Here is a 13,054-nt window from a genome sequence, read left to right as displayed (position 1 = left end):
TCTGGTTCAGTTTATTGTACTTCTGTTCTTTGTGTTTTCAGGATTATATGTTTATTTTTTTTATCTGATGTGTTGTTACTGTGTTCGTTCGTTAGTCCACCAAATATCTTCACAACCGTTGCAGATAGAAAGATGAAACAAAAAACACATTACTCAGGCAGCAAAGGGGATGAAAATGAGATGATGACCTTGACCTTGAGAAAACTAGCTCAGGGTCAAATTTCAACTTTGGTCAAAGACCATAGCGCTTTGATCTATGGTCTTACTCACACTAGCCTTCTCCATATGCACTAGTCAGGTGCTACCTTCAGGGTACCCTGACCTACCCTGACAGTAGGTCAGGGTAAAATGTTAAATTCAGGGGTGTCATGGGATGTTGCTGTCTCTGACTGCGTTGTTGTTGTTTGTGGTGACTGTTTTGTTCTTGTGTCTTTATGTATTTATTAGTGTAATGTGTAAATGATGAATAAACTGTCTCTCCACCCGTCTCTCTGCTGGTGTCGTGTTGGGGGTTCCTGGTGGCCTGTAAACCTGCTGGTTCTCGTCTCTGATGACAGGAAGTGACCTCATGGCGTTTACGTCTCCTGACGACTGGCCTGAGTGTCGGGCCCACACTGATGATGTCATCAGGCTGCTCAGACCCTCTGCTGGACCCCAGAGGACCGCACAGGACGCCCGTTCACTGATGGGGCCCCCATGGGCCTCTGACGGCTGAGGCCTCCGGGGGATGGACCACGGCTTTCTCCTCCTCTCAACTAATGTGTGAATCTGTGGCGCCCCCTGCTGGTCACAACCTGTATGTGGCCACCAGAGGAGCTCAGGAGGTTGTATCCGGTCACATGACGTCTGTCAGAACGGGTCCCATCGATCGATCGATCAGTGGATTTGTTTCCGAGTCTGAGGTCCAAATGACGAAGACGACGATGGTGATGATAAAGATTGTTTGAGCGTCACTGGACGCGATTGAAGAGACCTCAGAGAGGAAAACAACTGGAGTATCCGAGTACTTCTGGCCCTTGAGACCAGTTCATTAGAAGGTCATGTGACCTCCTGTCTTCCTGCTGACACATCAAAACTACAGACCAGAAGGTTCCACAGCAGACACGGGTCACCTGATCAACACACACACACACACACACACACACACACACACACACCACACACACACACACACTCTCTCTTCCCGGTGGGGGCGGAGTCGCGAAGCAGGAAGCGCAGGTGTCGGTGGACCGGTCCGGTGCTCCGGTTCTCCACCATGTGTCAGGCCGTCCTCCTGGACCTGGTCCACGGCTGCTGCCCGCGGTGCGCGGGTCTGTCGCTGCGGGGGGGATCCGCGTCCGACCGGCGCGTCTTCCTGCTCCGCGCCAAAACGGACCCGTCAGGCGCGTGCGCGAGTCCGTACCGGGGCGCTCACGCGCTGGACGGGGACTCCACGGCGGAGCGCCTGTACCGGATGAAGCGGACCCTGGACGACTTGGACCTGAGCTCCGTGCGGGTCGTGACGTCAGCGCGCGGCCGGGAGGCGCTGCTCTGGTACCAGCGGCTGCTCTTTACCGCCGTCTACCGCTTCGAGTACCGGGTGACGTCAACGCCCGGCTGTCCCAGCTGCTGTGGCTCCGCCCACACCGGACCCACGCCTGAAACGATCCAGGAAGAGGTGTCTGCGTTCGTCCAACGGTTGCCCGCGCTGATGGGTGACGTCAAGATCCGGAAGTCAACAATGATCCCAGGTCAGATTTGTTCTACCAATGGTGAGGCTCCACAGGGGAGCCACAGTAGGGCTCCCCCAGGTCTGATAGGCTGGTCTCATCAGTGTAGAGCCCCGGACCCAGGTCCAGACCAGGACCTGGATCCAGATCAAGCTCTAGATCCAGAGCCTGTCGGTCGTTGAACCGACGTGTCCGGTCTCTGACCCACCTCTCTCCTGTCCTGCAGACGTCTTCGGTCACGGCTTCAGCTCCCGGGCCGGGGGCGTGTCCTACATCCCGACGCTGTCCTCCCTGAACCTGTTCTGCAGCCAGACCAGGAGAGACCCCCCCGCCGTGGTGACAGAGAACCGGCGGCGCCTGGCGCTCCACGCTGGGTTCCCTCCCCAGTCACTCCACCTGGTCAAGGTTCAGACCCACAACACAAAGGCCACGTCATAGAGTAGCAAACAGAATGGGCCAATCAGAGCAGCTGCATGCCCTAGGGGGCGTGGCTGTCCCTTTGAACCGTGATGTCACGTGTCTGACAGGTGGCCCACGCCAGCGACATCTGGGTTATGGGGACAGAAGAACCGAGGAGCTACGACGCCGTGTTGACCAACCAGAGGGGCGTGGTCCTGGCAGCACCGGGGGCCGACTGCATGCCCATCCTGTTTGCCGACCCCGTGTCAGAGGTCATCGGCGCCGCCCACGCAGGTAGGCCTCGGAGGTCACATGGGTCCTCCAGTGGGACTGCTTTGGGTTCTGGTACGGCTCCTAGAAAATGAAACTCAACCCCTGGTCCTCAGGCTGGAAGGGGACGCTGAAGGGAGTCGCTATGGCAACAGTGGATGCCATGGTGAGGGAGTTTGGTTGCCATGTGCGCGACATCATGGTGGCAGTGGGTCCGTCGGTGGGCTCATGTTGTTTCACGCTGGAACAGGAACACGCCCTGGACTTCAGCCGCATCCATCCGGACTGTGTCCCTGATCCAGAGTCACCCAGACCCCACGTCAACATCCGCCTGGCCAACAGGTATCACGACACGACACAGGATGACACGACACAGGACGACACAACACAGGTGGGCACAACATAGGAAAACACGACACAGGATGACACGATACAGAACAACACGACATAGGTAGACACGACACAGGACAACGCGACACAGGATGACATGATACAGGACGACACGACACGACGCAGGATTACACAACATGACACAGGAAAACACGACACGACACAGGACAACGTGACACAGGAGGACAAGACACAGGACAACCTGACACGACACACGACGACATGACACAGGTCCTCAGGAGCGAGGTTCTAACCAATGGGAATGTGTGACCTCAGGCTCCTCCTCCAGCGGGGCGGGGTCAACCCTGAGCACATCCATGACGACGCAAACCCGGAGCGCCCCCTGGTGACGCCCTGCACCTCCTGCCACCCTGACCACTACTTCTCCCACGTCAGAGACGGACCGAACTTCGGCACCCAGGTGGGCTTCGTGTGGATCCGGGAGGGGCGTGACGGAACCCACTGGGGGACGGGCGAGGATGTCTCCCATTAAGATGTGTCTGCTACATGCCAACAGCAGCTGTGAGGCGTGTAGGTGCATCAGGAAACTACAGTATTTAAAGGTCTAGACAGGAAAGCCGTTCTAGATGGAAACAGTTCATGTTGTTGCTCTACTGGTGAAGGTTTAACATTTGGGAACACTCCGCTCCGGTTTCATTCTGGTCCCAGAACCGGGTCAAACGGGCCCCTCCACACAGAATTTATGAACATGTTAAATGTTTGTTCCTTAAGGTGAAGAACCAGAAAATAAAGATTTTCACACATGACGGAAAACGCTTGCGTCTGTTGGTTCTGACCCGTTTGCTTCCTGTCCAGGTAACGCAGCAGTCAGTTGATATTCACTGAGTGACCCGGCTGAAGCTCCGCCCTAAAAGAGCTCTGAGCTCCAGGCCAGAACCAGACAGAACTAAACAAACAGAACCAGACAGAAGTCGTCACGCTGACGTCCCCTCAGTCACCTCTGCGACACACAGCTCGGGGTAAACAAACGTTTATTGTTTGTTGTTCTCCAAAAGCAGCCCTTATAAATAGACAAACAGATGGATTCAGATTCGCAGCGTCAGCAAAAAGGTTCCAGCAGAAGCCTGGATTCTACTGGTTCTACTGCAGCCAATCAGGACTGGCGATAGGAGCGGTTAGCCCCACATGGACAAACGGCTTCACAGCCGGCCTCCATGAAGGTGGCCACACCTCTATGAGGGCATGGCCTTCAAGCTAACGTTGGGTCGAGCTAACGGTTCGCTGGCGAGCTAACGTTGGTTCTTTGACGAGCTAACGTTGGGTCGTTGATGAGCTAACGGTTCGCTGGTGAGCTAACATGTCAGGATCAGGTCCCACAGAGCCTCCAGATCCTGGTCAGCACCAGGTTTTTGGTTCACCAGGTGAAGGGTGACCCTCGTGACCACAAACAAACAAACCCACGGGTTACAGCTTGACCTCTCAGGCAGAGGGCAGTAAGTCAGGAACATGTTGGCGACACGCACCTCTTGTGAATGGCTCACAACAACCGTCTCACCTGGACTCAGATGCTGTGTGATGTCACTGCAGGGAGGTAAATCACACCATTCTGAATCGGTGTGCAAAAAGACGGAGGGGCGTGGCTTCACCCAGACGAGGGTGTGGCTTCATCCAATAGGGTGTGGCTTCATCCAGAAGAGGGTGGGGCCACAGAGGTCTGGACAGTCAGACGCCATCGACTGGCCGGTTAGGAGGAGTGTAAACAAACACCGGAGTGAGGAGTGTTTCTGAGAATGGCCACCTCCTGCTGCCTCCACAGGAAGCGTCCTGACCTTTCAGAATAAAGCAGCAGGCAGTTGCTTTAGTGCGTCCTGAGCAGGATCACCAGGAACACGACCGACACCCAAAGAGTGACGAGATCAGGTGTTGTTGGTGATCGTGTCCCTCCAGAGGACCAGGATGATGAAGAGGAGGAAGAGGGGGGGAGGGGCATCAGAAGAACGGCTGTGATTCACAGAGTTCAACTGCAGAGCAGCAGTCCGGCCACCAGGGGGAGCAGGTTGACCACCAGGAGCCACAGGCTGCCAACCAGCCCCGCAGAACGGGAGCAGGGGTCTGCAACACAGGTAAACAAGTAAACAAGAGGGTCTGCAACACAAGTAAACAAGAGGGTCTACAACACAGGTAAACAAGAGCGTCTGCAACACACAGGTAAAAAAGTAAACAACGGTCAGCAACACAGGTAAACAAGAAAGTCTGCAACACAGGTAAACAAGTAAACAAGAGGGTCTGCAACACAGGTAAACAAGTAAGTCTGCAACACAGGTAAACAAGTAAACAAGAGGGTCTGCAACACACAGGTAAACAAAAGGGTCTGCAACGCAGGTAAACGAGGGTCTGCAACACAGGTAAACAAGAGGGTCTGCAACACAGGTAAACAAGTAAACAAAAGGGTCTGCAACACAGGTAAACAAGTAAACAAAATGGTCAGCAATACATAGATAAACAAGTAAACAAGAGCGTCTGCAACACACAGATAAAGTAAACAAGAGGTTCTGCAACACAGGTAAACAAGAGAGTCTGCAACACAGGTAAACAAGTAAACAAGAGGGTCTGCAACACACAGGTAAACAAAAGGGTCTGCAACACAGGGAAACAAGTAAACAAGAGGGGTCTGCAACACACAGGTAAAAAAGTAAACAAGAGCGTCTGAGACACAAACAGCGACTTTAGGTTTGATTGATCTGAAGGTAGATCAAACAAATACTGTTGTTTCCTAGTGATAAACCCCCCCCCCCCCCACACACACACACACACACAGTAGAGGTATGGTAAAAACAAACAGATGGATTCAGCCATTAGCTAATGCTAACGGCTACACTGACCGATGGGGCTGCTCCTCGAGGTGTTGGTGGGGGGGCGCTGGTGAGGGAGGGGGCAGCTGTCACAGAAGAGGTCACAGGGGGGGCAGATGAGGGCGCCGCTGTGGACCCAGCCGTTGACCCGGACGCTGACACTCAGAACCTGGCCTTTACGCACGCAGAGGAAGGAGCGTTTCTGCACCATCACCGTCAAACCCTGTCCTGAACACGACACCTGGAAACCACGGAAACCTGAAGGTGAGACCGGTGCCACGGCAACCGGGCAGCGACTGGCGGCGGGGCGGCGTCACCTCGTAGCATCCAGAGCCCCAGTCGGGGTACGTGGTCCTCCGGGAGCACTGCTCCATGACAAACGGAGACTTCTGGTACAGACACACGGAGGCGGGGCCATACTGCTCCGCCCCATAGTTCCTCCACCAATCTGAGCACAGATGAACCAGTATGACCCTGGAACAGTCTATTCAGCTAACAACAGGCTAGCAGCTACCAGCCAGCACAGCTAACACTACATCCGCAAAGACAATCTGTTCCAGCTATCTGCACATGAACAGGTTGTCATCCACAGGTTGTCGTTTACAAGTTGTCGTCTACAGGTTGTCGTCTGCAGGTTGTCGTCTACAGGTTGTCGTCTACAGGTTGTCGTCTACAGGTTGTCGTCTACAGGTTGTCGTCTACAGGTTGTCGTCTACAGGTTGTCGTCTGCAGGTTGTCGTCTGCAGGTTGTCGTCTGCAGGTTGTCTACTACGGGCTGTCGTCTACAGGTCGTCGTCTACAGGTCGTCGTCTACAGGTCGTCGTCTACAGGTCGTCGTCTACAGGTCGTCGTCTACAGGTCGTCGTCTACAGGTCGTCGTCTACAGGTCGTCGTCTACAGGTCGTCGTCCACAGGTCGTCGTCCACAGGTCGTCTACTGCAGGTCGTCGTCTTCAGGTTGTCGTCTGCAGGTCATTGTCTGCAGGTTGTCGTCTGCAGGTTGTCGTCTGCAGGTGTGCTCACCTGGCTGGTTCTCTGGCGCCCTGCAGGAGGAGCTCCTCTGGTGTTCTCCACTCAGCTGCCAGCTGAACTCCTGGCTGAAGGGACAGAAGTCGGCGATCTCCACAGAACCACCGAACGACGACAGCTGGTCAGCAGCAACACCTGGGATCACGTCGAAGTACTGACACACAAAGACCTCTGATTGGTCCGAGTACTGACACACAAAGACCTCTGATTGATCCAAGTACTGAAACACAAACACCACTGATCGGTGTTTGTTTCCTAGTTACTGGTTACAACGTATGTGTGTGTGTGTGTGTGTGTACCTGGTAGTCCGCTGGCAGCTCCTGTGTGTACCTCTGCAGGTTGCAGACGGCTACAGCCAGCTGGTCGTGTCTGCAGGACAGCTGCAGCGGTGACGCCCTCACCGTGTCGCAGTATGGACTCACCGACTGACGCCTGTAGTGAACAACGGACCAATCAGAGCAGACGATGGGTCTGATTGGTGCTTTGATCAGCATCAGACCCTACAGCAGCACCAGAAGCAGACAGCCTAGTCCAGAACCTGTTGATCCCGGTCCAGAACTGTCAGCATCTTGAGAAGCTGCTAAACATGGAGATCTAGAACCTGAAGTTAACCATGTGACCATTCCAGCTGATTAGAGGTCCTGCTGCTAGAACCAACATGATTCACAGTGTGGGAACCATCTGGACCCAGCTGTCACCTCTGTCTCTGTCACCTCTGTCTCTGTCACCTCTGTCTCTGTCACCTCTGTCTCTGTCACCTCTGTCTCTGACGGTCACCTGTGTTTCTGTCGCTCCATCCAGAACTTGCAGCTCTTCATGGCGAAGTCGCAGCCCAGTCCCCGGCCCCAGTCCAGCCTCTGGGCCAGGCTGTAGTCCGCCCGGTACCAGCCGCTGTCTTCCATGAGGGCCAGCGTGAGACGGGAGAAGACCCGGTTCTGAGTGTGGGAGCCGGTCATGGCCTCGTTCTGAGGGAGAGGACAAACTTGTGAGAAAGGGTTCTTGTTGGACCCACCCGGAGGACAGACGGGTTCTCACCTCCAGCAGCCTCTTCTCCCAGTGGTTCAGCTCGGTCCCAGTTCCCCCCTGGTTCTCCAGCTCCATCCCCTCCAAGATGGGACAGTCGAAATGCCTGCGGGCCTCCTCCTGCAACCAAAGACCACGCCTCCATCGGTGAATGGACTGGTTCCACCAGAACTCCTATAGAAAACCACCCATAGAACACCACCTATATAATGCACCACCTATAGAACGCACCACCTCTAGACTACACAACCTATAGAACCACCACCTATAGACCACACCACCCATAGATACCACCTATTGAACGCACCACCTATAGATACTAGCTGGAGAACACACCATCTACAGAACACACCACCTATAGATACTAGCTGGAGAACACGCCATCTATAGAACACACCACCCATAGATGATACCTATAGAAAACAACACCTACAGAAGACACCACCTGTAGAACACCACCTATAGAACACACCACCTATTGAACACCACGTATAAAACCCACCACCAAAAGATAACACCTATAAAACCCACCACCTAAAGAACCACCACTTATAGAACACACCACCTAAAGCACCATCACCTATAGATAACACCTATAGACCACACCACCTATAAACCACACCACCTATAGACCACACCACCTGTAGATACTAGCTGGAGAACACACCACCTATAGATGATACCTATAGAAAACACCACCTATAGAACACACCACCTTTAGAACACCACCTACAGAACACCACGTATAGAACCAACCACCAAAAGATAACACCTATAGAACACCACCTATAAAACACACCTAAAGATAACACCTATAGAACACCACCTATAAAACACACCTAAAGATAACACCTATAGAACACCACCTATAAAACACACCTAAAGATAACACCTATAGAACACACCACCTATAGAACCAGCTCCAGGCTGCTCTACCCCCACCTCATGGTTTGAACCAGCTGAATGAACCAATCACACGACGGTTCCGTTTGACTGGACGGGCGCGGTGCTTGTGGACTGTGATGCAGCACGACGCCGGTTCTGACACACGTGGATCAAATGGAACTCTGGGCGGGCGTACCACAACTCGGGGCGTGACCAGAACCTGGACCTGGTGCCGGACCATCCGTCCCCCTCTGACGTCCCACAGCCGGCTGACGGTCCTGACGACGGAGTCGCTCCACTGATACAGGCCCAGGCTGAAAGACAGGAGACAGTGTTCTACCCACTGCCCAGGACCACACCCGCTCTCTGGGTCCGCCCCTTTCTCCTGATCAGCTGACCCACAATTCTGATGACCCAGCCACTCAGAACCACAAACCCCTAACCTTTCGTTGAAGGCGGGCAGACCACTGGCGAAGCGAGGAGTCAGAGGTTTGCCCTCTTCATCGTGGAAGAAGGCGAAGAGTCCCGCCGAGAAGCCCTGGGGGACGAGAAGGACAACTACAACAACCACAATGCACTGCGTCTTATCAGACCAACGGACATGCCAGGTGACCAGGTGACCCGGCGTCTTCAGGTGATCTCAGGTGACCCGGCGGGGGCGCTCACCAGGGCGTGGAGGACCTCGTGCTTGACGGTGGACAGCATCCCTTCGAAGTCCTGAGGCTGAGAGGAGATCATGGCAGGACACAGGTTGGCGTAGCCCGCGACAGGTCTGCAGGACACAGAGGAGCCCAGATGGGTCACATCAACGGGTTCTGGTTCCATTCCGGGTCCACTGTGACATCACCACCACGCCACACCCCCACCTGTCCAGCTCCGCCTCCAGCTGGCAATATGCGGCGTACGCCACGATGTTCTCCTGCCCACAGCGCTCCGTCGTGAGGCCGCTCACGTACAGCACGAAGTCAGAGCCCTCCACTCCGGGGCCGTCAGGGGGCCCCCAGGGGCCACAGGACCGCCCCGACTCACTGCACACCTTACATTGCTGGGAAAGGAACAAGAAACAAGAGACGTCACATGACTCATTGACAAGTGTCTGTGTGGAGGGAAGGGCCTCCACCTGGAGGGAGGAGCCTCCCTCCAGCTAACACACATCTGTGCAGCTCTCACACACATCTGTGCAGCTCTCACACACATCTGTGCAGCTCTCACACACATCTGTGCAGCTCTCACACACAACTGTGCAGCTCTCACACACAACTGTGCAGCTCTCACACACACCTAAGCAGCTCTCACACACACCTAAGCAGCTCTCACACACCTGTGCAGCTAACACACACCTGTGCAGCTCTCACACACCATTATAGCTCTAAACACACCTGTTCAGCGCTAACACACACCTGTGCAGCCCTCACACACCTGTGCAGCCCTCACACACACACCTGTGCAGCTCTCACACACACCTGTGCAGCTCTCACACACACCTGTGCAGCTCTCACACACACCTGTGCAGCTCTCACACACACCTGTGCAGCTCTCTCACACACCTGTGCAGCTCTAACACACCTGTGCAGCTCTAACACACCTGTGCAGCTCTCTGACACACCTGTGCAGCTCTCACACACCTGTGCAGCTCACACACACCTGTGCAGCCTTCACACACCCGTGCAGCTCTCACACACACCTGTGCAGCTAACACACACCTGTGCAGCTCTCACACACCATTGTAGCTCTAAACACACCTGTTCAGCGCTAACACACACCTGTGCAGCCCTCACACACCTGTGCAGCCCTCACACACACACCTGTGCAGCCCTCACACACACCTGTGCAGCTCTCACACACACCTGTGCAGCTCTCACACACACCTGTGCAGCTCTCACACACACCTGTGCAGCTCACACACACCTGTGAAGCCCTCACACACCCGTGCAGCTCTCACACACACCTGTGCAGCTAACCCACACCTGTGGAGCTCTCACACACACCTGTGCAGCTCTCACACACACCTGTGCAGCTCTCACACACACCTGTGCAGCTCACACACACCTGGTAGGTGGTGTGTATCACCTGAATGCTGCTCCTGACCTGTAGGTGGTGTTGTGGCACGGCGATCGGCCCGCAGCGGGTGATGGGGGCACAGGCGTGCTGGCAGTAGCGGTGGGGGTCACCCCTCTTCCTCAGGTACTGGCTGGTGGAACACTGTCTGACAGGGAGGAGCAGAGCAGCTTCAGTGTGATGTCATCAAACCGCGACATCATCGTTCACCAAGACGTGCCCCCAGAGCGGAGGAACGCTCAGCAGCACTGTGTGTGTGTGTCACTGGCCTGTACACACACACAGGTGAACTCACCTGCTCAGAAGCACCGGCCCCGCCCTCCTCCTCACGCTGAAGGCTCTCTGCAGAAAGTGGATGGCAGCAGGAAACAGCTTGTCCTGAGGGCACACACACACACACACACACACACACACACACACACACACACCTGAGACATCAACAACAGCTACAACAGAGGGGTCGTCATGACAACAATATTTCTGAAGCAGGATTTAAACACAAACTGAACATGAACACATTTAGTCTCATTAAAACATTAAATGTGTTCTATCTTTAAACGATAAACAGAATCAGTAGAAAAATAAACCTGTTAGCTCAGCGTTAGCGTAGCTGTTACGCCCCCAGTAGGGGGCACTAACCAGCAGACAGGAGATGGGCCTACAGGCGATGGAGGTGGTGTGTTTGATCTGGTCATGTGACGCAGACGAGATCTAAGATTGGTGGCTGACTGCACGGGAATGCGTCCCCCGGGGGCCTGCGAGGACCAATAGGAAGGGGTGACAGTCCAGAACCCTAGAGGGGGTTCCGTGCTACTAGCTAGTATGATGCTAGCGGTCTGCAGGGCATGGTCTGCAGGGCGTGGTCTGCAGGGCGTGGCCCCTCCGGCGTCTCAGGTGACTCACCTTCACCAGACGCCGCTGCTCAGCAGGGAGCCTGTGGACAGGGAGACAGCGTCAGCGACGTCACCCCCCCTCAGGGTCCCATCGGTCCACACCTGAACCCTGAAGATGTGCCCACCCCCCAGTACTCACTGGTCCACGCTGCGGTCGTAGACGGTCCTAATCCTCAGCTGCAGGCCGGTGGGGGTGGGGCTTCTCTTCATCAGGCGCTCCGGCTGCAGGACCACCTGATGGACCAGCTGGAACACAAGAACATGGGTCAGAACCATCGGGCCACAGGCCACACCCCCCAAACACCCACTACCTGAGGAGAACCAGTAGAACCACCAGGAGGCCCACCAGAACCAGTAGAAACACCAAAACCAGTAGAACCAGGAGGAGGTCCACAAGAACCACCAAAACCAGTAGGAGGTCAACAAGAACCAATAAAACCACAAGAACCACCAGAACCAGTAGGAGGTCCACCAGAACCACCAGAAGGTCCACAAGAACCACCAAAACCAGCAGGAGATCCACCAGAATCTAGAACCACCAGAATCAATAGGAGGCCCACAAGAACCAACAGAACCAGAAGGTCCAGTAGAACCACCAGAACCAGTAGAACCAGCAGGAGGTCCATCAGAATCAGGTCAGTGTGATGTTTCACTGGAGACAACACCGTGTTTACCTGTTGTTTACCTATTTATCTGTTGTTTGCCTGTTGTTTACCTGTTGTTTACCTATTTATGTTGTTTACCTGTTGTTTACCTGAGGCGCTCACATCCGGGTCAGAGGTTTCACATCCGGACCTGAGCCGTGCTAACTGAAGGCTAGCTGCTAACCTAAGCTAACACTTCTGGGTCCTTCTGGTTCCACTAAACTAATGGAGTCACTGAGCTAGCATGCTAACAGGCTCGAGCGCAGCTAGGCTGGAGCTACACGAGTCAAACCAAACCAGCACACACCACGTGACCATGCTGACGTCACCCAGGAGCTTTACCGACAGTTAGCACCGGCACCCTGAGAGCTAGCCTCGCTAGCACCTCCACTAGCCAACAGGCTAGCTTAGCTCCCGGCGGCTAGGCTTGCCAAGCTAACACACCTCGTCGGGGGGGGGCGCCCGGTGTCTGCACGGCCCATGGCCGCAGGCGAACACCGCCAGGACGGACAGGACCAGCAGCCGGGACCCGGGGGGCCCGGCCCGGATCAGCCGCGGCTCCATCCTCCGGCCGGACCAATCAGATCCTCCGTCGTCCCGGTGCCCCCGGTGCTCGAGCCGCTCATCGCCGCCCGGTGGATCACAGCGGGTCCGCGTCCGTTAACCGTGGATGAACCGGCGGGACACCAGCTGGTCGGGTCCCGGTGTGTTGATGACAATCAGCTGATCAGAGATCGTCTCTGAGGCAGAGGGGCCACTCTACCGGTATACCGGCGCGGAGCAGCTCCAGAGATCGTTTGTGTGTGAGAAGAGCCTCACTCTAAGCCTCCTGGAAAGACTAATGTAGGGTCAGAGGTCAGGGTTATTATTTATCAATGAAAACGTGTAGAAACAATAAAGGAGAAGAAAAAGTTCATAAATCAGACGATCTTCTGAACAAAG

At 55.0% G+C, this 13,054-nt stretch overlaps 2 protein-coding genes across 5 annotated transcripts; one reads left to right on the top strand and one right to left on the bottom strand.

Annotated features, from left to right (window-relative positions):
- Nucleotides 1-63: 63 nt before the first annotated feature.
- Nucleotides 64-3,560, top strand: lacc1 (laccase (multicopper oxidoreductase) domain containing 1). 2 transcript variants are annotated; one of them, XM_068329530.1, is made up of 5 exons: nt 64-1,730; nt 1,936-2,114; nt 2,237-2,402; nt 2,495-2,769; nt 3,045-3,212. In XM_068329530.1, the coding sequence occupies exons 1-5, from the start codon at nt 1,256-1,258 to the stop codon at nt 3,075-3,077; spliced, it is 1,128 nt and encodes a 375-aa protein (XP_068185631.1). In that variant the 5' UTR covers nt 64-1,255; the 3' UTR covers nt 3,078-3,212. The 2 variants fall into 2 exon arrangements, with proteins under 2 accessions (XP_068185631.1, XP_068185630.1); XM_068329529.1 differs by having other exon boundaries at nt 74-1,730; nt 2,495-2,720; nt 3,045-3,560.
- Nucleotides 3,561-3,743: 183 nt separating this feature from the next.
- On the bottom strand, nt 3,744-12,845 carry lmln (leishmanolysin-like (metallopeptidase M8 family)). Of its 3 annotated transcripts, none has more exons than XM_068329525.1 (16): nt 12,557-12,845; nt 11,608-11,714; nt 11,479-11,509; nt 10,871-10,953; nt 10,588-10,723; nt 9,384-9,562; nt 9,184-9,289; nt 8,961-9,055; nt 8,714-8,831; nt 7,645-7,752; nt 7,387-7,574; nt 6,909-7,041; nt 6,604-6,763; nt 5,899-6,029; nt 5,612-5,822; nt 3,744-4,841 (listed from the first exon to the last, which is right to left on the bottom strand). In XM_068329525.1, exons 1-16 carry the CDS (start codon nt 12,674-12,676, stop codon nt 4,747-4,749), a joined length of 2,001 nt encoding a protein of 666 aa, XP_068185626.1. In that variant the 5' UTR covers nt 12,677-12,845; the 3' UTR covers nt 3,744-4,746. The 3 variants fall into 3 exon arrangements, with proteins under 3 accessions (XP_068185626.1, XP_068185627.1, XP_068185629.1); XM_068329526.1 differs by having other exon boundaries at nt 10,606-10,723; XM_068329528.1 differs by lacking the exon at nt 12,557-12,845 and adding an exon at nt 12,223-12,383.
- Nucleotides 12,846-13,054: the final 209 nt, after the last annotated feature.

This window comes from Antennarius striatus, chromosome 12, assembly GCF_040054535.1.
Source record: "Antennarius striatus isolate MH-2024 chromosome 12, ASM4005453v1, whole genome shotgun sequence".
Classification (NCBI taxonomy): Eukaryota; Metazoa; Chordata; class Actinopteri; order Lophiiformes; family Antennariidae; genus Antennarius; species Antennarius striatus.
This window is presented reverse-complemented; position numbering and strand designations above follow the sequence as displayed.